Genomic DNA, 24,732 nt, shown 5'->3' on the forward strand with positions numbered 1-24,732 from the left:
GCCATTGGGTTTATGTGCATGTGCCTGAAACCCTGAAAGTAAGAAATGCTTCTTTGGGACCACTTTAATGGCGGGTTTTGTGCAACGCCGTGAGAAAATCGTTTCGCGTAATTTCGCAGGTTTTCTGGGCTAGGATACGTTATGGTTTATTAATAAACATTTTAATATATGCAAAATGTTGTAATCTAATATGCTATTTATTTTGTTACTTACCCAAAGGAGAAGAAACCGGATGCAATACAGGAATCTGAGACAAGTCAAACGCGGGAATCGACGGCTAGGAGAAGACTGGAAGGAAAGAAAGTACAAGGGAAAAAAGAAAGTAATGTATTGGTTAATATGTATTTTATTTGTATACTGTATATACTCATGTATAAGTCTAGAAATGTTGGTCCAAAAAGTGACCCAAAAAATGGGTCGACCTATCCATGGGTGGATGTAAGTCCAGTACTTTAACCCATATATACAAACTATATATATATAGTTTGTATACACTGAACCACCAGAAAGCAAAGGTGCCACTAGTTATGCCTGCCAGAATTTTGTAACGTCTTTGGCATCATTTTCCTTGGCTTTATCTTTTACATCCTTTGTTACCTGGCCCTATGTTTTATCCTCGACTTATCCGTGGGTCATATCAAAATCCATCATTTTGGCCCCCAAACCCTGCCCTTGACTTATACACGAGGTCAACTTATATGTCATTTCTGTATGTCAAAAATAAATATTAAAAATAATAATCATGGTAAACCACAACACCGCGATGTCTAAAAATGAATCCAAAATGAATGTAAGAAGTGTGCAACTTTGGGGGCTTTTCCGGTGAGGAATGCTGTGCAAACTCAGAAGCTTGCGCATTCCCCCCGTTGCTGCAACAAGGCTTTCAAAGCTGCTGTTTGACATTTCTCTGATGCTTTATTTGTGTGTGTGTGTGTATGTATATATACACACACACACACACACACACACACACACACACACACACACATATATATATATATATACACACATAGGCTGCCTGGGAAGGGAAAGCCTGAGAAAGTGCTCTGGCCTGGACTTGCCCAGGCTTGTTTGCTTCCCCAATGCTTGCAGAGATCTGTGAGAACTGCAGAGCTGTTTTGGGCCAAACTGTTCCTTGCTGCCTTTTGGAAGACAGATTTCCAAAAATCGACAGCCGGCGCCTGGAGTTTCCTATTGATATCAGGTAAATTCATGTTTTAATGCCTCTCTGTATTGAGTTAGATGGGGGTCTCACTCTGACACTCTCTCTATAGATATGAAAACTGGGAGCAAGAATATGGTGGGATCGGGAGGAATGCATGGGCTGCCTATTGCTTGCTATGTGCAGCATTGCTTGCTGTGTTCTTTGGGGAGCTGTGGGCCTTGAATGACAGCGGGTCCTTGTTACTTTTGTACTTTTTACATTCATTTTGGATTTGTTTTAGACATTGTGGTGTAGTGTAGTGCATTACTATGATGATTATTTGCAATATTTACTTTTGATTATGTTGCATGGGACTATAAGTTGACCTTTTTGGTTCCAGGACACCGAAAAACGCTGATGCTCAAGTCCCATTCAATACAACGGCACAGAAAAACAGTGTCCTTTCTAGAAAATGAGAAAATCAAGGCTTGCTATTTGGAATTTATATATACTTTAAAATATTTTCAAGCTGTGGATGCTTAAATCCGTGGAATATGAATATGAATATATATATATATATATATATATATATATTCATGGATAAGGAGGGCGAACTGTGTATTGTTCATGAGGTTTTCATGCAGGAATTGCAATATTGCTCTTTGACAGAACTCCATGGTCACTTGGGGTTTTTCTTCTGCCCCACTTTTATGGCTTCGTCTGCACAGCAGGAGTAAAGGAGTTTTGACACCGCTTTAATTGCCATGGCTCGAATTTTGGGATTTGTGGTTTCGTGAGACATTTCGCCTTCTCTATGGGAACCCCAGGATTCCTTAAAGTAGTAGAAGTGAGTTCCTGCATGGCAGGGTCCCGGAATGGATGGCCCTGGTGGTCACTTCCTATTCTATGATTCAGCGTTGAACTGGATTATTTCTGCAGTGCAGATGCAGCCTAGTCTCTCACATCACTTTCTCACGGGATTCTCAGGTTTGGGGATGACTAAGCTTGGGTTTGCTGCCCTTTGGAAAACGTTGCATAACTGTGTGCCTTTTGTAGGTTGCTCCGTAAGATCTCAGCTTGTGGTTCCTTTCCCGTGTTTGTGACTCAGAACTGAAGTTGTGTGTTTGTGTATGTGAAAACCAGGGCCTGATTCCCACTACCTTTTAAACCAGATCGCAAATCGGGTTGAACCGGTTCAAATGACCCTGGTTCCCACTTTAATCGATTCACTGATTTTCCCCCATGTCTGTTGGATACATCGATTCTGCACAAGTGTGAACTAGATGCAGATCGGAATCGATTTAAATTTGACCTTCGGCTGTCTGGAGCGGGTCCATTTTGAACCGATTCGTTAGTCAATGTAAACCACAAGTGTTGTTTTATTTTACTGTGCAGCAAGAAAATGCAACTGGGGCAAATGTAGTATGAACCAGACTCCGATGTCCGATCGATTTGGATCGTGCACCAATTTATTTGTAAGTGGGAACAAGGCCCAGGTTTCAATTTCCAGCTCTGCCATGAAATCGCTGTTGTTTATTTATCCAGCACCATAAATTTGCATGGCACATTATAGGTTTCGATTCCCAGCTCTGCCATGAAATTATTATTATTATTATTATTATTATTATTATTATTATTATTAATGTTTATTTATATAGCGCCATAAATTTGCATGGCTCTTTACAGGTGTCATTAAAACATACAACCTGCCAATGGCGTACAATCTTGACCTTGGACAAGTCACACTCTCTCAGCCTCACAAGGGAAGGCAATGGCAAACCACTTGTGAACAAACCCAGAAAACCCCGGGAGTTGGAAATGACTTGAAGGCACACGACACACACAAACGTGAAAAGTAAGTGCTGTAATAATGGTGATATTTAGTTATGATTTATTATGTATGTTGCATGGGATTACAGATCTTAGAACTAATACATAAAGCATTTACAAAAGGTATTTCCATGGACAAAGCATCTGGACAGCCTCGCCTTCCTCTGCCAGCCAAGAAGCATCCATTCAGGTGCAAGTATTGCGCCAGGCAGGTTGGGCATACCCTGGCATGGAGGAATCTCCTGGTTCACTCTGCCAGCCGGAAGGAGGTCAGCCAACATAGAAGAACTCTGTGTGTGTGTGTGTGTGTGTGTGTGTATGCTTGTGCCTGTGTCACCACCGGATTCAAGTGTGGACTGGACCCTCCTGCAGGGAGGGGAAAGGGGTGTTCCCTTGGCAGGTCCAGGTCACTTCTTTGGCAGCTGTTCAGTTGGCCACCGACACCGAAGGACAAAGATGCTAGTACAGGTGAAGCAGCCTATGGCATACCAGAGGAATGCTCCTTCCTTCCTTCCTTCCTTCCTTCCTTCCTCTCTCCCTGAGCCTGTCTACCTTGTCTTGTTCTCTCTCTCTCTCTCTCTCTCTCTTTCTGTGTCTCTCTTTCTTTCTTTCTTTCCTTCATTCCTTTCCTTTTCTCTTTCTTTTACTTCCTTCCTTTACCTCCCTACCTGCTCACTTCCTTCTATCCTTCTCTCTCCCTCTTTTTCTGTTCATTCCTTGCTTCCTTTCTCCCTGCCTCTCTCTTTTTTCCCTTCCTTCCTTCCTTCCTTCCTTCCTTCCTTCTCTCCCTCCTTTTACTTCCTTCCTTCCTTCGTCCCTCTCTCCCTCTTTCCTTTTTTTCTCCCTCCCTCCCTTCCTTCCTTTTGTCTCTCTCTCTCTCCCTCCCTCCATTTCCCCCTTCCTTCCTTTTTTTCTCCATTTTCCCTTCCTCCCTCCCTCCTTCCTTCTTTCCTGCCTTTCTCTCCCTCCTTCCCTCTCTCCCTTTTCTCTTCTTTCCTTCCTTCCTTTTTCTGTACATTCCCTTCTTCTTTCCTTTTCTCCATCTCTCTCACACATCCTATTCCTTCCTTCTTCCCTCCTTCCTCCTTCTTTTCATTCCTCCCTTCCTCCTTACCTGGTCCCTTCCTTCTTGTCTCTCCCTTTCTTTCCATTCCTCTGTCCCCCTTCTCTTTCTCTTTCCTAAGACACTGCATCTGCTGAAGACACATCCAGGGGCCTTAAATTCCAGGGTCTGGAGGGATCACTAAAGGAGGCAAAAAGAACAGAAAAGAACAAAGGACCAAGCCCCAATGTTTGCTGCTCTTAGCCATAGGTCATGGGGGCTGGGGTTGGAGAGAACCTGTCTTTTCAGTCTGTTCCAACTTGTGCAGAGATTTCACTCTCTTTCAAAGGAGGTCAGTGCTTGCAGCTAATCTTAGGCTGCTGGACTGGTCCATCTGCTCACTGATAATTCAAGAAGAAAAAGGAAAATGCTGGCTGCTGGTTTGTTTCCAATCCAAAGTGCCGGCGATGACCTCTAAAGCCTTCAGTATGGCTCAGGCCCAGGCTATTTGGCAGACTGTGGCTGCATCCACGCTGCAGAAATAATCCAGGTTGACACCACTTTAAGTACCATTGCTGAACGTTATGGAATTCTGGGAATGGCACTTTGTTGTGGCACCAGAGCACCAATGGTTTGCCATTGCCTTCCTCTGAGGCTAACTTGCCCAAGGTCACCCTGTGGGTTTCATGGCCGAGCCGGGAATTGAACTCGCTCCTTCTGAGTCCTAATCCAGCGCTCAAACTGTGACACCATGCTAGCTCTCAGCCTCAAAACTGGTTTTAATCTTTGAAATGATGGTAGGTATGCTATTACCTCCCCCTTGCATGCCTTCGAGTCATTTCTGACTTATGGCAACCCAAAGGTGGTCCTATTATCAGGTTTTCTGAGGTTGAGCACATGTGACGTGTCCATGGTCATACAATGAGTTTCCATGGCCAAGCAGGGATTTGAACCCTGGTCTCCAAAGTCATAATCCAATGCTCAAACTACTACACCACTTCTCTTTTTACTCTGTGCAGACTCCAACCAAACTTTGCATTGGAATCAAGTTTCTAGTCCTTCTCCTTTTAAACCCAGTTTGTCATGCTCTGTCTTTCCATGCCTGTCTCTCTCTGTTTGGTTCCAGGGCTTTCTCCTTGGAGGAAGAGGACAAAAGGAAAAGGAGAGACTTTCCCTTGGTGAGGCTGGCATCGCAGGGCCGCCACTGTGAGTGTTTCTCTGGCAGTGTCTTAGCTGGTTGTTGTGCGCAGTGATCGAGGAAGCAATCAGCAAGAATACTGCCCCAGAAGTGCTGCACGCTCCCAGGCTGGCAGAAGAAGCCTTCCCTCTGTGGAAATAAAGCACCCAGAAACGGGGTGCAAGCTGCGTTCCTCTTCTTTGGCGCCCGCCATGGACAAATAGGACTTCGTAAGGTACGGGAAATGGTGCCATGGAGGTCCTGCGCCTCTGGGAAGGGTTGCCCCTGCCTTCTTCTGAGACTGAGAGTGTGCGACTTGCCCAAGACCATAAGGTACAGAAAAAGGCGTTTGGAAATGTATTGACCCTCGACGTTTGTGGATTTGATCATTCAAGATTTGATTAATATGTTCTCTCTAAGGATCTCTAGGTCCTTCAGCGGAGTCACACTGGAAGACCTAGAGATACCCAGAGGAAACACTTCTCTAGGCATTCGTAGGTCCTCCAGCATGAGTCTATGGTCAACATTTGGTGGATGGAGACCATAGAGGACCTAGAAAGTCCCAGATAAAACACTTCCCTAGGCATTCGTAGGCCCTCCAGCATGAGTCTATGGTCAACGTCTGGTGGGGCTTTTTGGCAGCCCTTCCCCGACTTACTTGGGTGCATTTGAAACACATGCAAACAACAAAGATGCAACCCGACTTCTACCAGGATTATTTTCTCCATCTGAATAAATACAGTGGTCCATCCACATTCACTGGGGTTAGGATGAAGGACCCCTGTGAATGTGGCAAAAACACAAATAAAAACGACAACACTATTCTTTTCGTCTAAAAGAAGGCCGCTCTAGGAACCTCCAGGTCCTCCGGTGCAATTCTGTGGTCAACTTCTGTCAGAGGTTGATCATAGAATCATGCGCCAATGCCCAGAGAAGTGTTGTTGCGTCGGAGGACCTAGAGATTCCTAGAGAGAACATAGAAATCAAAGCCGCAAATAACCAAATCTGCAAAAGTCAAAGCCACAAATGTGGATGGTTAGAGATAACTTGGTGCCACGCAACAGCTTTGAGAGCTTCACCTAAAAGTGAACGTTGGGCCGTTCAGTGTTGATATTTTAAAACCTGCAATGAATAAACATGTTGTTTGTGAGTTCTGTGTTGTCATTTCTTCTTCTTCTTCCCTTGAGAGTATTTGCCCCGGGTTGAATAAAATAAATGAAAACAACCTTTGTGCTTTTGTTTTTCGTTCCACCATCTCACATCAAAAGATAGATATGGCTTCGTTGTGCTGCCATCACATGTTCTCTCGGATTCGTCTCCGCCAGGCGCAGAGCATTGATACTTTGTTGTACTATAGCTCCCATACTTGCTAGGGGATTCTGGGGATGGTAGTCCAACAATAATTTTCTCCAAATTCTGGTTCAGACCTTTTCTGCCTGGCCATTTTTAGCAGGGTCCAGTCCACATCTCCACCCTTGTATTTCCACTATTGCATCGGTACCTTTTATGTGATGCTCAAACTAAAAACATCAAGTTGTTGGCATGTCCTTATTGTTTGCTCTTAGCATCTGACTTTCACAGTTATATATACACACACACCTAAATCCTCGAAGGGAAAGGTGGGTTATAAATACATATATAATATATACGCACCAGTTTGCATGTCATGCAAGGAAAGCAAACTGAGTTATATCCATGTGATCTTTTATGCACTGGAGGAGCTACAAAGGCCTAGTGGAGTGTCCTCTCTAGGAATCTCTAAGGTAGCTTGGCTAGACTATGCTTCAGGCAGCAAAATGCCTTTGGCCAGCCTGACTTTTCACTCCCATGGCTAAGAGTCATGCCTTGCGACTGTCGGCAAGCAGTTGTATTGATTCCCCCATCAGCTCATAAAAATAAATGCTTTTTATCATGGCAAATGCCAAAGGCAATGAGCATCCAGATAGTTTGGGCTAGTGATCAGAGCCTTGGGTTTGTAATGGACGGGCCCCGAATTCAAATCCAAATGTCCTCTTAGTCCACACTGCATCGTTATCACACTTCAGCTGCCACGGCTCTCTACTATGGCGTCCTTGCATTCATATTGCAATATATTCCATTTTCTAGAATGTATGCCACTGGCAGGTCCATTTTATTTTACATCATATTATTCTATTTTATGTACAGCGCTGTGTAAGGCTACAGCGCTTTATAAATAAAGCTTAATGATAATAATAATAAAAGCTTGCCAAGAAAACTCCATGAGAAGTTAGGGTTGCCATAAGCCAAGACACACAACAACAACAAATCCCACCATCTTTCCATTGAATTCATTAAGAAGTTGTGAATTCAAACTTTGATCAACCTGAGCATTTTGATCTGGACCGACACTGACCTCTACAGGCCAGAGAGGGGACTGCACACATTAAAATCATTGTTTGCAAAACCTTTTGCAAACAACCTGATTCCTATTGGAGCCAAGCCACTCTTTGGCCTGCAAAGTTTTGGCTCTGATGGTGCTAAAGAGTCAAAAAGGATCACCTACAGAGGAATCTAGCCCATCTATTCCACTGTACAGAGAAGCAAAGGGTTCAATTTCAGCATGGCTCAAAGGGAGATGTAACAGACAAACCCTTTTAAACAACAGGTCATCCTGCTGTGTCTCAGTTTAGGATGGGAAGCAACAATATTACAAACACAGGGATGTGTCATATAATTCCCCCAGCACCATTAGGAGGGAACAACAGGGAAGACATACGGATCAGACTGATGAACCACACAGACACAACAGGCAACAGATACCTTGGATTTTGCAGTGGTTTTGCTATTGTTGAATTCAAAGATATAGCCATGTTAGTCTGCAGAATCAGTATGCAGAGAGATCTTGCAGCATCTTTGAGACTCACTGAAAGAAAGAGGTTGGCAGCATGAGCTTTCCTAGACTTAAGTCCACTTCCTCAGATGCAATTAGATGCAATAATAATAATAATAATCATGAGTAGAGAGATCTTGCAGCACCTTTGAGACTCACTGAAAGAAAGAAGTTGGCAGCAGAAGCTTTCGGAAACTTGAGCCTATTTCCTCAGATGCATATAAGTGCATATACATATATATACACACACACTTCTTCAGATGCAAATGTGCTTATTATATGCATCTGAGGAAGTAGACTGAAGTCTAAGAAAGCTCATGCTGCCAACTTCTTCCTTTCAGTGAGTCTCAAAGGTGCTGCAAGGTCTCTCCACATATGAATATAGAGATCTTGTAGCACCTTTGAGACTCACTAAAAGAAAGAAGTTGGCAGCATAAGCTTTTGTAGAATAAAGTCTCTTTTCTCAGATGCTTTTGGCAGAGTGGAAGCCATAGACATAGATAAGCCATAGGTATGTGAGGATATCAATTCAAATGCAAAAGCCTTTGAGTATGGAAATGAAGTAGCAAGTCCAGTTTTAACAATGGTCATTGGTAGACAAAGGCATAGCCATTGGGTATGGAAATGATGTGTTGTTGTTACTGGTTTTAAACTGAGAGCACATGGTTTGGGTATTATTGGAGCAGGAACATTAGGACCAAAATGTAACCCACACACTTCAAACTGAAAGCAAAGGATTTACTAGGCCAGGAAGCCTTAGGTCCAAAACACACTGCAGAAATAATCCAGTTTGAGACCATTTTAACTGCCCTGGCTCAATAGTGAGATATTTAGCCTTCTTTGTCAGAAGGTTGCACAACAAACTACAGTTCCCAGGATTCCATAGCACCAAGCCAGGGCTGTTAAAGCGTTCTCAAACTGGATTATTTCCACAGTGTGTTTGGGACCTTTGTTTAGGATGCAAAAGATTTGACGCATAGCATCTACAGTCTTTAAAGTGTGGTCCGCACCACGTTCCTTATCACAGAAAGACGATGTGCGTTGAACCTGCGCTAAAATGTTCAGCACCGTCAAGCTAAGCGCATGTGTGTATGTGTGTGTGTGTATATATATATATATATATATCAAATCTGGCCTGAGAATGCGGTTTGAGAGAGAAAACAAAACGGAAACCTGACTCATTTGTAATATCCAAAGCGGTGGATGACTCTCTCCAAAAACGGATGGTTTGCATTTGGAAATGCTTCAAGTTTGCTAATGTTGCAATGAACGCATGTGGATTTGTGCAGCGCAATGCAAAAATATTGCTATATGTGCAAAGCAGGGAAGAGAGCCATTGCTTTGAGTGTTGGACTATGACCCTGGAGACCTGGGTTCGAGTCTCGGTTCAGCCCCGAGACCCACTGGGTGACATGGGTCAAGTCACACTCTCTCAGCCTCAGGGGAAGGCAATGGCAAACCTCCTCTGAAGAAATCTGGCGCTGAAAACTGTATGAAAGGGTCACCTTTAGGGTCGCCATAAGTTGGAAATGACATGAAGGCACATAAATACACAAAGGAGGGATGGAAAGCGAGAAGCGGATCCATCTTTAAAGCACTTTTAAGAGTTGCTGATTTATTTCAGCATGGAATTGAATGGATTTGGTCCGGTTGCAATCAATCAGTTTTTCTTACAGGTCCCACAAGACCAATCTTCCTCCATCTTTCCATCCATTTTAGACTGAAACAGACTCCGGGAGACTCTCAAAGAGACACACATTAGATTATATTATTATGACTATTAATAATAATATGGAACGAGAGAGTGTATTATTATTATTGATACCGAAAGTGTAATAATTAATAATAATAACAATAATAATATACTCTCTCTTTCGGTGTGTATCCATAAAAGAGAAAACTATATAAAATTAAACAAGTTACATAGTTCAAAAATACCTGCAAAAAAAGTGGGTGATACATATAGCATTGCTACAGACCAGCTGTCTTTCCGGTTATATAGTATCTCCATATATATGTGTGTGTGTGTGTGGTTGTATAAGAGATGTATACAGTGTATGCCTCTTTCAGCTGGATGACACAGTTGCCTTTCTTGTTGTTGTTGTGTGCCTTCCAATCCTTTCCCTCTCAGGTGGGTCTTCCTGGCCAGGTGTGTTCCTCCTCTGAGGCTGAGAGAATGTGACTTGCCCCAGGGCACCCAAAGGGGGCCTGCCATGCTCTCCCTTGAGGGGCTTGAAAGGCCCCCAGCCAGGCCCTGCTGGGCTCCTGGCCCTCTGTGCATGCTCAGGAACTAGTAGTAGGCCCTGAGGCAGAGAGAGAGAGAGCATTCCAGCAGGAAGGGGAAGGGCTCCGAGGCCAGAGCCATCCCAAGGCAGGCGAGGCGGCGCCAGAGGAGGAGGAGGAGGGCGGGAGAAGCCTGGCTGCTGCTGCTGCTGCTGGCCCTGCCTTCTTCGCCTTCTTCAGCCCGGAGCAGGAGACCCCAGGAACAGCCCTCTCCTTTCGCTTTCTGACCCTCTTTTGGAACCCCTGGCTCGTCCTTCCTTCCTCCTTGCCTTCCTCCCACTCTTCCCCTCTTTCTTTCTTTCTTTCTTTCTTTCTTTCTCTCTCTCTCTCTCTTCCCTCCCCTTCCACTTTCCCTCCTTCTTCATTCTTTCCCCCTCCTCCTTTTCTCCTCTCTCTTTCCTTCTCTGAACCTTTTCCTCTCATTCTCCCATTCATCCTCCTCCCCTCCCCTCTTTCTCTTCTTCTTCTTCCTATTCTTTCCCTCCCCCCCGCTTTCTTTCCTTCCTTCATTCTTTTTTCCTAGTCTTTCTCTCCTTTCCCTTCTTCTCTCTTTCTATTCTTTCCCTTCCCCCTCTTTCTCCCCTTCCTTCTCTTTCCCTCATTTTCTCCTTCTTCCTATTCTTTCTTTCCTTTCTCTCCCCTCCCCCTTTTCTTTCCTTCTTCCTCTTTCCCTCCTTCTCTCTTTCTTCCTATTCTTTCCCTGCTTCTCCTCCTTTCCCCCCTCCTCTTCCCCGCCTCCTCCTCTCCTCTTTCCCAACTTCCTCTGCCATCCTTCCCAGGCTCCTCTCCTCCTTTCTTTCTTTCTTTCTCCCTCAACCTCTCTGCCCTTCCTCCTTTCTCCTGAGGGGAATCCAGAAGCCCCCTTTCTCTTTTGGGAGCCACTCTGCCTCAGCACAAGCCTTCCTGGCTGGACTCACTCCGCATTCCACTTCGGATTCAGAGAGTGTGGACAGAGGGCACTTTGCTTCTCCTTGGAGGACAACTCTTGTCTGAGGGGACTTTAGTCCTGCCCTCCAGTTCCTCTTTCTGCTCCTTCCTTGGAGAGAATTCGGCTTCCACTTTGGGAAGAAGCCTGCACTCCGCTTCTGGTTCGGAGACAACTCCACTCTCGGCCTCCCATTTGGAGAGACTTCTGCTTCCTATTTGGGGTCTGCACTCAGGTTCACATTTACTTGGGGGAGTCTGTTCTGCACTCAGCTCTCAGTTTGAGGACAACTCTGCTTCATATTTGGTTAAACTCCGCACTCCGCTTCATATTCGGAGAGACTTCTGCTCTGCACTCCACTTCAGTCCCATTTTGGAGGAGACATCTGCCCTCCAGTTCCTCTTTGGAGACAATTCAACTTCCTATTAGGTTTGGGGGATAACTGCACTCCGCTCACATTTGGTTTTGAGACAACTCTGCACTCTGCTTTCCATTTGGAGAGAATTCCACTTCTTATTGGGGTCCGTGGTCCCTTTCACAGTCTCAGTTCCACACTCCACTTCCAGTTTGAGGACAACTCTGCTTCGCATTTGGTTCAGAAACAGCTCCACGCTCCTCTTCCTATTTGGAGAGAATTCTGCTTCCAGGTTGGAGACAGCTCTGCACTCCGCTTCTCCTTTGGAGAGAATTCCGCTTCCTATTTGGGGGGTCTGCACTCCATTTCGCATTGAGTTGGGGAGCTCAGTTCTGCACTCCGCCTCATGTTTGAGGACAACTGCTTCACATTTGGCTTGGCCACAGGTCTGCACTCCGCTTCATATTGAATCGGGAACAATTGCACTCTGCTTTTTGTTTGAGGTTCCTCTTTGGAGACATATTTGGTTCATATTTGGTTTGGGATATAAGTCTGCACTCCGCTTCTTATTTTTGCTTCCCATTGCTTCAATTCAAGGCCTTGTGTCTCGCCAGCCCCCCACCATGCACCTGAGCACCCCTCCCCAGACGCAGGTGTACCCCTTTGAGCGCATCGTGGTCTTAGTCTCCTGTGCCCTCTCCTTCCTGGGCTCTGGGCTCCTGGTGGGCACCCATGCCCTGTGGCCAGAGCTTCGGACCCGTCCCCGCCAGCTCCTCCTCTACCTCTCCTTGGCTGACCTCCTCTCAGCTGCCTCTTACTTCTATGGGGTCCTGAAGGACTTTGCCTCCTCGTCGTGGGACTGCGTCGCCCAGGGTGCTGTCTCCACCTTCGCCAACACCAGCTCCTTCTTCTGGACCATGGCCATTGCCCTCTACCTGTACCTCACCATTGTCCAGGGCTCCCCCTCCAGCACAGCGCTCCTCTGCTTCTTCCACCTGGTGAGGTTGGTGGCTTCCATTTCTTCCCTGGGCATCCCTGGGTGGGCAACATGTTTCACTCCAGGGGTGGGCACAGTGACCATCACTAGGGTTGGCATCATCCAGCATGGTAACTTATGGTGTCATCACCCCCTTGGTGTCCTCCCATCCCACCCCATACAGAATCCTTATACTGTATCTGGGGAAAGTGGCCAAATGGCTGATAAGGCCAGCTCAGTTCCCAAACACATAAACCCAGACTGGCAGAACCAGAGCTAAGTACCAATGTCTTTGAGTCTAAGTGCAGTATTACAAGAGGTATTACCAAAAGAGTTGTCAAGAAGTCCGAAGTCCAGGGCATCAGATAGATCAATAAGGCAGTCCAAGGGTCAAGGGTTCCAGATAATCGAGATGGGTCAGCTGTCCAAGAAGCAAAGGTTCAGGAGCCAGAGACAAGAGTCTTTCCTCAAGAAGGTCAGATCATGACTGGCAATTAGACACACATGCACCAGCTGCCTAAATAGGCAGGCAGCAAGCATTCAGGTGTGTGTGTGGTTACCAAGTCGTTTCTGATAAAGTCTCCGCGACCTTTGAAGGTCCTCTTTTTTGTCTCGATGCTCCCTGAAAGTAGATACACTTCCCTGATCCTCCTCTATGTCCACAGACTAGGTCACAAGCAGACTTGGATGCTAAACCTCTGGAGAGGCCACAGACTCTGCTACAGCTCCCCAATTGCAAGCTCAGGCCCCAGAGGCTCTGGCTCATCCTCTGAGTCCTCTGAATCATCCTCCAGGCTGGGCATGAACCCTTAATAATGTTCTTCCTTCAGATCATTTGTCACATGCTCTTAAGTTTTATCCTTGACTTATCCACGGGTCATATCAAAATCCATAATATTGGCCCCAGAACCTGCCCTCGACTTATACATGAGGTCGACTTATAGTGGAGTATATATGGTCCTTGGGAGCAGAGGGACATAAGAATGGAGTCCCCAGAGTAAACTAAATGGGAATGTTTTGAGAAGGATTAAGTAAAGAGCCCAATGGTTAAATAACTTGCTAACTAGAGGCTTTCTTTTCTTCTTTTTTTCTTTTGGCTTGGCATGAGAGAGTTTTGCCAGTCGAAGAGAAAGCCCTTATTATAATGCCATGGAGAGATGGGACAGTCACATGCTAGTCTCCAATTGGAGACTGACAGAGCAGTCCTTCAATGTTTTGAGAAGGAGTTATGCAGAAAATGATCTAGTTAAACAAAACAAGCGGAGCAAATGTCTGGTGTCTCATTCCTATCTTTTAAAAGGGGAAGAAGAAAATAAACCAGAAACGTCTTTTCTGCCTGAAGTTTCCAAACAGACTTTTGGAATATCGTCATCTGCATCTGTTTATTAGATCCATTTATATCCCATGTTTCTTCCAATGAGTTGCAATTGGTGCACATGGCTCTTGCCCGTCTTTATCTTTGCAGCTGAGGCTTTGTTGCAACCTGACTTTGAAGGAACTTGGTTAGATGATCCTAAACTGGTTAGAAGGTCTCAAGCTTGGCTAGAAGGGCTGGAGAAAAGGATCCTAGTCGGAAGAAGCTAGCATTGCTTAGCAGTCAAAGATATAGCCATGCTAGTCTGTAGAATGAGTATGTAGAGAGATTTTGTAGCACCTTTGAGATTAACTAAAGAAAGAGGTTGGCAGCATGCACTTTCGTAGACTTCAGTCAGATGCTTTTGGTGGAGTGGAAGCCAGGGACAGACATACATATGCCATAGGAATGTGAGAATGTAAATTCAAACTCCTTTGGGTACGGAAATGAAATAGCAAGTCCATTGTTTAGAAGGATTGGCTTGAAGGATTTGATGAAGAGGACCAGATAGAAGGGTCTTGGTCAGAAGGACTGGTGTTACAGCAGCCTAATTTGGGGTGAAAGGGCTGGTTTGTAGGATTTGGTTAGATGGTCCTAACTTTGGTTAGGAGGATTCGCGGCAGAAGATTGCAACTTTGGTTAGAAGGGCTAGTTTGAAGGAACTTGGTTAGATGATCCTCAGTTTGGTTAGAAGGTCCCAAGTTTGATTAGAAGGATCCTAGTCAGAAGAAGCTAACCTTGGTTAGAAGGTATGGTTTGAAGGATCTGATTAGAAGGACAACTTAGAAGGATCCAGGTGAGAAGGGCTGGTGTGAAGGCCTCATGTGTGAAAACACATCAAAATATCTCTACAAGCACCGAAGAACCCTGTACTAGCCCCAAATACCTCCATATTACTCTACAGTCCTTCTCAAAATGGCAGCAAGAAGTGGCTCAGTATCACTCCCTGTTGCCATTTTGGGAGGCACTGCAGAAGGAAGCAGATATTTGGGTTTGCTGTGTGTGTTGGAGGGGTGTATGCATGGAAATTCGTTCCCTATCTCATCTTAATGTAACATTCCAGTTTGTGTTTTGTGTCTCAAGCTGTTCTTAAGTTCAGGAACCAGAAACAAGTCTTGAGGCACGCTGCAAACAATCTTATGGAAGAATGCCTTTTGTTTGGGGAGCGTCAGGAGTGCTTGTATGCATCTTGCCACAAGGAAATGCAAACACAGAGCATGTTGTACTTCGGTAACTTTGCAAACACCAGGTCTATGGTGACCGTTTGTTTAACAAACTGGGACTTCCTCCGAGGAAAAGGAGTTGATCTGGGACAGTATTGGTGATTCTCAAAGAGGAAGGAGTGCCGTTTTGCCCTTCCCAGTAGATTCAGGCAAAAGCAAACTGCTGCGGTCTTTCCTAACTTGTGCAACTTTTTCCTCATTGATAACATTTGCCATCTTGACCACACTCTGGTGTTGCTTTGCTGCATGCGCCCTGGTTTTCAAATGCTTGAGAGCATTTCTTCTATGCTCTGCCCCTCAGAATGGCCTTCTTTGTTGGATAAAAAGCATTAACAGAGCTTCGAAAACAGGCAGTTAACTGTGCCGTCACATTCCTAGTTTTGTCCGTTGTTGGAAATACTTGTGCGCAGACCCCGGGGACAATTATGTCTTCGAACTACGACTCCCAGAATCATCTAGCTAGCATGGCCAGTTTAGAAGTCCCCCCCTTGCCAAAAAGCAAAACAGAGACCCTTTTCAAAACTGCCATTGGAGTGCCAATGCTTGAAAGAAATCCCTGGCTCTCTTAGGATTGACAGGGAGACGTGAAATGAAAGACTATATGACCGGTCACCTGCAAAATGGCATTTGCAAGCAGGCAGCCTCTCCTTGGCTTGTGACTCAGAGACATATTTAGATGCCCGCTGGGGTGTTTAACAATCCCAGCTAGTTTCTCAGGACGAAGGTTTTAAAACTTTCCCAGACACAGAAGACTAGGATTAGTTTTACCCAAGTTGGTTGGGTAGCCATTTGGAACCGATTTTACTCATCCCATACACAGGTTGAAAGGCTCGGGACTTTTGGAGCATCGGAGATGAGAATTATTAGTGTGATTTCTTGTTGTTGTGTGCCTTCAAGTCACTTCTGACTTATGGCAACCCTAAGGCGAACCTATCATGGTGTAAGTTTGTAGCCTGCCTTTCTCCACATCCTGGGTCTCCTGGTGAATCTTCCTTCTACCAAGGATTGTTCACTGGGTCTTCAAGGGTAGATTGTTAAACTGCTATGAAACTGGTTGTGATGTGGTGTGTTGGGTATAAAGGAGACACACACAGCCACCATCACGGTTGTTTTCGGCTCTCCGGGACTGAGCGTTTTTGCGTCAGGTGATGGGCTAGATCTCCAGCCAAGTGGCAGGCGTCCGATGGCTGAGGTCAGTATTTGTGTCCCACCGCCAGGGTTGTAGCGTTTCTCTTTTGTGCAACTATGCAAACAGACCTTGTCCTCCCATAAACTCTTCCCCAGTTCTGAAAATAATCCAGACGACCGAGAAACAGGAAGCAGGAGGCTTGAGAGCGAGTTCCTAGTTTCGTCTCAATCGGTATCCAGAGCTTTAGAGACCAGGGAATACAGATTATGGAGCCAGCCTGGCATCGTGGTTTGAGAATTGGATTGTTATGAATCCTGGTTTGCCCCCGAAACCCACTGAGTGAACTTGGGCAAGTCACACTCTCTCAGAGTTCAAAGATATAGCCATATTAGTCTGTGGAATCAGTATTCAAAGATATAGCCAGAGTTCAAAGATATTGCCATGTTAGTCTGTGGAATCAATATTCAAAGATATAGGACTGTTACAGACTGCCAGAATAAAGCTGCTTTGGATCTCTTTGGCAGTATGCTGTTTAAATGATGCATGCATCCTAAGAATCCAGAAGCTGCACCAAAGCTGCACTCCAGTGCTTAGGAATGGAGTGTGGCTTTGGCGCGACCTCCGGACTCTTAGGACCCATGCATCATTTAAACAGCATACCTCCAAAGAGACCCAAAGCAGCTTTATTTTGGCAGTCTGTAACAGGCCAAAGCCATGTTAGTCTGTGGAATCAATCTGTAGAGAGATCTTGCAGCACCTTTGAGACTGACTGAAAGAAAGAAGTTGGCAGCATGAGCTTTCGTAGACCAAAGTCTACTTCCTCAAATTCACAACAGAAGATAGCAATGGCAAACCCCTCTCTGAACAAATCTTGCCTGTGATAGCTTCACTTTAGGGTTCCCATAAGTCAGAAACGACTTGAAGGCACACAACAACAGCAACAGCAACTGCATAGATGCCGATCTAGGCATTAAGATAAGGAATCAAACCAACGTTGACTCTCGCTCTCAGGCTTCTTCCTTGAAGCTCTGGGATGCAGACAGGTTTTTCTGGACTTAGCATGTCGATCAGACTCTCTGCCTCACCCATTCTCCGTTTGCAAGAACTTATGCTTTGACCAAATGCACCTGAGGAAATAGACTTTAGTCTACATAAGCTCATGCTGCCAACGTCTTTCTTTCAGTCAGTCTCAAAGTCTCTACATACTGATTCTACAGACTAACACAGCTATATCTTTGCATTAAGCTTAAGTAGATAGTAAAAGTAAAACATCTCTTGCCCAACATCTAACATGGAGATGTGTTCTTTCTCTCACACATTAATATCTCTTTCCCTGCCCCATCCACCTCCTGCATGTACTTACAAGTCTCCTTCCACTTATTCATCTCACCATTCATTTGGGATCTTTCCAAATTTTACTTTCTTCCTTATAATTTGTCTCTCTAGTTTCCCCAAAGGTGGTCAGTTGTATGGGACCCAAGGGTCAGTTTTCTCTTATGTCCATCCTGTGGGATGCCCCCACAGCAGCCCCAAATATCTCTGTTTTCCTGGGACCAGTGGTATGCAAAACCCCATGCGCACCGTTTGGATGGTGCCATTCGAAACTATCTCCCCTTTATGCTCCTCTTGGGTGAAGTTCTCAATGGAATGTTTCTCATTATAAGGCTAAAATAATAGGAGGAAACGATGAACAACAGAAGAGGGAAATCTTGCCAAAGAAATCCTGTGAAACAACTTGAAGGCACATAACAACAACAACAAGCTGTTAAAACAAGCCAAAGACTGAGAAAATTGAAGCATCATAAGTCAAACAAAGCAGTGTTTGCAAGGTGGCTTCTTGTTGTGCTTAGTTGTTGGCTAAGAGATCATGGTTTGTTGAGGGAGGTAGATTTGGACACAACGACAAGCCAGAACTCAATAAACCACAACCTGGTTCAGTCTTATGAACTTAGCTGGTTTCTTTCCGCATGAGATCTTCTTTGTTTAATCCAACTAATTCCCCCCCTCCTATTTTTTTTCACCAGTTGGGGTGTCCCACTCATCATCACAGTGACAGCTGTCAGTCTAAAGAAGATCGGCTACGATGCCTCTGACGTCTCTGTCGGCTGGTGCTGGATCGACATCAGTACAGAGGACCATGTCTTATGGATGCTCCTTGCGGGGAAGATGTGGGAAATCTTGGCCTATGTGACTCTGCCCATCTTCTACATCCTCATTAAGAAGCACATCAACCGAGCGGTTGGTATCTGGGACTACCTCCTTTTTCTAGGATTCATAATCTGTAATGTGGGCTGCATCCGCACTGCCGAAATAATCTACATTGAGCCAACTTTAACTGCCATGGCTCAATGCTATGGAATTCTGGGAATTGTAGTTTGTTGTGGCACCAGAGTGGAACCACAATCGCTCAAACCACTACAGGATGCTGGCTTTCTTCATAAAGCTACAAAATGTAGGTTGTGATGTGGGATCTCATCCAATATTAATAGCATTAAATTTTACAGTGCTCTATAAATTGATGATGATGATGATATGCTTTAGCCACGAAACCCTATTGTCCCTGTTAGTTTCCTTCTTATTGTGAGTCACCCTGAGACTTTGTTTGGGCCGAAAGGCAGCATATAAATCAAAGGTATATGACAGCCAGCCAGCAGGCAGATGCACCACGAAAGGTCATAATTGTGCTTTCGGAAAGTTTGGGTTCCTTTTGCAACAAGCATTTCTTTTTTTGGGAGGGGAAGGTTTCCTTTCCTGTTTGCAAAAACGAAAAAGGAAGGCAGCAGAAAATTCTCGGTTCCTGTTCATCCTCCAACCCCGAGAGAGAGAGAGAGAGAGAGAGAGAGAGAGGCAGACATATCTGGGACTTGTCAGCTGCCTTGGTTGCTTGTCAGTAAATGAGACAAGATTTGTATGCGAGAGCAGCTGTCGGCACAACATCAGTTGGGTAACCGGATCCACCGTAAGCCACCCTGTTCCATGCCAGACATTTCAAGCCTGCCTTTCTTCCAGGGCTGACCCATGGGATTTTGCTGCCAGAAGGACAGCATGGAATGGCGTCTGGTTTTAACCCCTCCTTTAGGTCAAATTGCAGAGGCAAACTGTTGAACCTTACAGTCAATTCTCCAAATTTCCATCTTTGATTTGTGCAGATTTGATTATTCATGGATTTGATTCTCTAGGAATCTCTAGATCCTCCAGCATGACTCTGCTGGACGTTGACCATAAAATGACATTGGAGAACCTAGAGATTCCTACAGCATCCTCCCTCTGAACAAATCTTCCAAAGAAGAACGGGTGATAGGTTCGAATTACGGTTGCCATAAGCAGGACAAACAACAACAACAATAATTACAACATGGCATTAGATATTTGTCCCCAGATAATTTTTCATCATCATAATCATAATCTGTTGTTGTTGTTGTGTTCCTTCAAGCCATTTCCAACTTATGGCGACCCTAAGGCAAACATATCATTATTATATATTATTATATATTATTATATATTATTATTATTATATTTATTTATTTGTATCCCGTTCCTTTCCCAGAACTGGGACTCAGAGCAGTTTCACATTAAAAAACAGTACAATTAAAAACATAGAAAAAAAGTACATTAAAAAGGAATTAAATTATTACAATATTAAAATTGTAGCACTTGACTATAAGTCGACCTCATTTATAAGTCGATGGCAGATTGGGAGGTCAAAATTACAGATTTTGATACTATTGTATATACATGAGTATATACAGTAGTTATTAAAAGAACAAGACACATCTCATGGGCTTTTCTTAGCAAGATTTGTTCAGAGGAGGTTTGCCATTGAGGCCGAGAGAGTGTGACTTGCCGAAGGTCACCCAGTGGCTTTCATGGCCAAGCTGGGAATTAAACCCTGGTCTCCAGCAACATAGTCCAGCTCTCAAACTGCTACTCCAGGCTGACCCTGTTGTTGTTGTTGTTGTTGTTGTATATCCCTCTTGTGTGCTGCAGCCTCTTTCACACAGATTTCTCTCCTTCCCTTCCAAAGCATGCCGCTCTTTCGGAGTACCGGCCGATCTTGTCAAGGACCCGGACATCTCAGCCCCGAACGTCGGTGGCGGATAAGAAACTGATCTTGATCCCTGTTCTGTTTATCTTCCTCCGCATCTGGAGCACCATCCGGTTCGTGCTGACGCTCTGCGGTTCTCCGGCGGTTCAGAATCCGCTCTTGGTGGTCCTACATGTGAGTCCTTACTACAATAGGATGCAGATGAACGGGAGACGTAGGTCTCATCCGGACTGAAGAAATAAAACCGTTTGACACTGCTTTAACTGCTGTGGCTCATTGCAGTGGGATTTGTAGTTTTGTGAGCTATTTAGCCTTCTCTGCCCAAGAGCTCTAGTGCCACAACGAAGTACAAGTGCTTGGTTTCCATAGGATGGAGCCATGGCAGTTAAAGCGGTGTCAAACGGCATCATTTCTGTGTTCCAGAAATGCATGTGTAGACGCCTTGCAGTGTAAGTCAGTAAGTAAAGCCTAATAATAATAATAATAATAATAATAGAATAGAGCATCCAAAGAGCAAGTACTGTTTTATTGTTATTGCTTATAATTATGATTATTGGTTATGATGGGCGAATGGGTTTTGGGGACATTTTATTGATGTTAGCTGCCTCGATCTTAATGGAGAGACGGGGTATAAATAAATTATTATTATTATTATTATTATTATTATTATTATTATTATTAAGTAAATCCTATTCATTCAATAGGTCAACTCTGGTTGTAAAGCAATGGGATAGCTCTTCATCCAGCTTGTGATTTGTTTCGGATGGCAATGATGGATTACAGTGTCGCGTTTTATTGCTTCGTTCTTAATTATAATATGTCTGACGTTCCTCCCTATAGCGAAGAGGGCATTATGAATAAACATTATTATTATTGTTGTTTTCAAAGTTCTCCCTTCTGTCTTTTTTGCTTCCCAGGGCATTGGGAACACGTTCCAAGGCGGCGCCAACTGCATCATGTTCGTCCTTTGCACGCGCGTGGTCCGGAACAAGCTCCTTTCCTCCTTGTGTTGCTGGCAACGCGAAAGCATGGACGGCTCCCTGCAAAGTCCGGAGTCCCGCTCACTTTCTCGGGCTTCGTCCCTCAAAGACTGGGGGATGCAAGACAGCGGCCGAGAGAGGTCTGAATCTCCCAGCACCTGAACGCCGGAGCATCTGTGTTGCAATGGAAGATGTGGCCTTACCTGGTCACAGTTTTACCTGTGAGTATCTTTAGCACCTGTTTGCAGACAGAGCCTTCCTAAAACATTTTGTCGATATCTACTCACCTCTAATTAATAAGATTTGCCTATAGATGATCCGACTATTGGACTACATCTCCCACAATCCCCCTGTAGCGAGGGGGTACCCTTAAGAGAGAGGGCTGAAGGGGCTAATGAGGGTCAGGTGGGGCAGGAGGGGCCAGAGGCGGAGCGAGGCGAGGGAGGAGTCAGCCCAGGGGGAATAAAAGGAGGAGAAAGGCGACCGGGAGGAGGAACACGTGGCGGAAGAGGAGGACGAGGAGTTGCGGTCGGAGAAGGGAGAGAGGAGGTGAAGCGGAAACCAATAAGGGACGGGGTGCCCGCCGTGTTGAAGACAAGGTCAGGTGGTTGGCGAAAAGGACCGTATGAGGAGGTTTTCCTAAGAGACCCCCGAGTGGAAGGGGAGTTCCCTTTCCCTGACGCCGAGAGTTGGGCTATAGCCAGGGAAGACCCTTTGGAGGGTGCCTGGTGGGACCCTAAGGGAGAACAGTGGCAGACGGGCCCAGAACCCCAGGATAAGGAAAAGGCTGATTTAGAACCCCTGGAAAAGCACTCCAGTGGAAGACCCTCGTCACGAGGCTGCGTGGCGGAGGAAGACGACTGAGGGACACAGACTTTGCTTGGGCACTGTTGGGGACTTATAGTTTTCTTAAGGGCACGGGGACAGCCAAGGGCTTGGCATATTGTTGGTTTAAAAGTTGCCATTAAAGAGTTTAGTTTTCTTGCAACGTGCCTGCAAGTTTGTTGCCGCCTACCATTTATCCCAGAGGGAGGAGCTAGGCAAGGACGCTCATTATGCAGCCAGCTCCTCCAGCCCCGCCCACACCCCCATTAACCATAGCTTTAGCCCAAGTCTTCTAAGGATACCATAGTCTAATGTGCAGAATTAATGCATGCCAATTGCCCCCAACAAGCTGGGGACTTTTTTCCTATTATTTCCCCCATTATTTTATTTCTCCAATACCTTAGAACTAAACCCCAATCCTCCTCCGTCCTTATAGTCTCTTCTTTATTTTTAACCTTGGTGAGAGTATATCTAAATTCCTCATCTTCGGTCATTTCCCCCCCAGACATTTCCTGAAAACCTTGACGTTTCCATCATTGATAAAGCCATGTGCAGACGCATGAATATTTACTATGAATATCTGTGCTTGGGAAAGAGCATTTTGCAGCTTGGCAACGTAGAACATTTTGGGCGCACGGATATATTGTTTGTGTATCTCTTTTGGAGACTTTAATGAAGAGATATTCAAGGTGGCTTCAAATAAGTCACAATAATGCACCTGGAGGCACACAAACCTCACAATAATCTCATCCGCTCTGTTCTTTCTTTGTTTTGTCTTTGGGACAGGTAATGAAAATGCTACAAAGGTGCCAGTTCGTTGAGGAAAATGCAGCCAACGTTCGGATCCTTCTCCAACAAATACAACGACGCACTTGCGCGTCTTTGGAATCCGGCTTTCTCATTTCTCAGGGCGTTTTGGACGATCTTCTATGGACATTTTCCAGCTTCTGTTTGTAATTATTTAAGTACTGGTTGTTGGGGTTTCGTTTGGGTTTTTCTCCCCCCCTTTCTTTTAGACATTTGGAGCGATTCTTAAAATCTTTAGAAAAAGGCATCTTGCAGGATTGGGTGAGAAGTTTGAGGTTCGATGTCTTGCGAGACAAAACTGGTGCAAATGTGGGCTTCCAGATGATTTTTTGGAGTTGGATTCCCATCTCCAGCATGCTCTGTTGAAGGATGATGGGTGTTGTAGCTCAACAATAGTAAGAGACCCACCTGGATCCTATCATGAAACTCCCCTATATATGTGAAATGGAGAACACTGATGTTTGACTACAGGTATGATTTAGATATAGGTAGAAAAATGTGATACACTCCTTGCAGGAGGAGTATACAAACCCACATATTAACATGGAGAGCTTTGCATCCAAACCTGTTTGCATCCAAATTTCATCGGACATGGAGCAAGACTGAGCCTGGAATTTGCTTCTGTACCAACAAAACCATACCCAATGGAGATCTCCTTTCTCCGTTTGGAGGGAAAAGGTGATGCTTTTGGTCATTTGTATTGTTTTATATACAAGTTTATGTGGGGCTGGGAGTGTGTGGAGGTGTCTGCATGTCCTTTTTCAAACCAAGTCCCTGAAAGAAATAGGCAGAGGCTTATTTCAAGCTGCTCTGCTAAATCTGTATGGTTTTTCTAAGGAATAAAATGGATGAATGGCCTTCGAGAGCTTTATGTTTCTGCTTTCTTTCCATTGTCATCATCACAATGGGGGTAATTTCGGCATTAAAGAGAGATTGAAGCGCATTTAAAGCGTCCCATAAAGCAGAAATGGCAAGTAATTGTGCCAATTGCGCAATTGGGCAAATAAAGCATAGTCGCTGAAACCCCCAAAGTAAAAAGAGGCGCATTGATGCTCACTTCCCAGTGTGATCAGGCAAAAGCAAACCGCTGTGCTGCAGCTTCTCCTAGCATGTATCAATCAATCAATCAATCAATATTTATTGATTAGCCCATAGGCCATCTCAAAGTACCACAATACAATTCTATAGCATGTGTGTTCTTCCTCATTCATGACTTTTGCCACCTTGACCACACGCCGATGTTGCTTGGCCACACATGTCCCAGCTTTTCACCTGCGAAATGTGGGAAGGTTTGTAGCCTCCAGGATTCAAGGCTCATATGTTAGAGATGATTTAAATTGGGGATGTCCAGGCAGGTAGCTCAATCCCTGGATCTCTGTGCAAGTGTGCAAGTGACTCTCTTACACTGGTAGTTAAACTACTACCTACTTTATTCTGGTGCACGACCAAAATGGTGAAGGGTCTGGAAACCATGCCCTATGAGGAGCAACTTAGGGAGCTGGATATGCTTAGCTTAGAGAAGAGAAGGAGATATGATAGCCCTGTTTAAATATTTGAAAGGATGTCATATTGAGGATGGAGCAAGAATGTTTTCTGCAGCTCCAAAGTCTAGGACCAGGAGCAATAGATTCAAAGTAAAGGAAAACAGATTCCACCTCAACATTAGGAAGAACCTCTTGAGAGTAAGAGTTGTTCAACAATGGAAGATACTGCCTTGGAAAGAGTTGTGAAGTCTCCTTCTTTGGAGGTTTTTAAACAAAGGATGGATGGCCTTTTGCTAGGAGTG

At 44.8% G+C, this 24,732-nt stretch overlaps 1 protein-coding gene and 2 long non-coding RNA genes across 3 annotated transcripts; 2 read left to right on the top strand and 1 right to left on the bottom strand.

Moving 5' to 3' along the window:
* Positions 1-236: 236 nt before the first annotated feature.
* LOC121936552 lies at positions 237-13,122 on the bottom strand. Its single transcript, XR_006104989.1, has 3 exons — positions 12,910-13,122; positions 7,975-8,077; positions 237-288 (listed from the first exon to the last, which is right to left on the bottom strand). It is a non-coding gene; the product is annotated as an uncharacterized LOC121936552 (long non-coding RNA).
* Positions 1,118-6,080, top strand: LOC121936553. Its single transcript, XR_006104990.1, has 3 exons — positions 1,118-1,204; positions 2,831-2,999; positions 5,143-6,080. It is a non-coding gene; the product is annotated as an uncharacterized LOC121936553 (long non-coding RNA).
* Positions 11,051-24,387, top strand: GPR157 (G protein-coupled receptor 157). The gene is made up of 5 exons (XM_042478882.1): positions 11,051-12,610; positions 18,314-18,527; positions 20,314-20,508; positions 21,252-21,535; positions 22,926-24,387. Exons 1-4 carry the CDS (start codon positions 12,231-12,233, stop codon positions 21,474-21,476), a joined length of 1,014 nt encoding a protein of 337 aa, XP_042334816.1. The 5' UTR covers positions 11,051-12,230; the 3' UTR covers positions 21,477-21,535; positions 22,926-24,387.
* The last annotated feature ends 345 nt before the right edge of the window (positions 24,388-24,732 follow it).

This window comes from Sceloporus undulatus, chromosome 7 (genome assembly GCF_019175285.1).
Source record: "Sceloporus undulatus isolate JIND9_A2432 ecotype Alabama chromosome 7, SceUnd_v1.1, whole genome shotgun sequence".
NCBI classification, from domain to species: Eukaryota; Metazoa; Chordata; class Lepidosauria; order Squamata; family Phrynosomatidae; genus Sceloporus; species Sceloporus undulatus.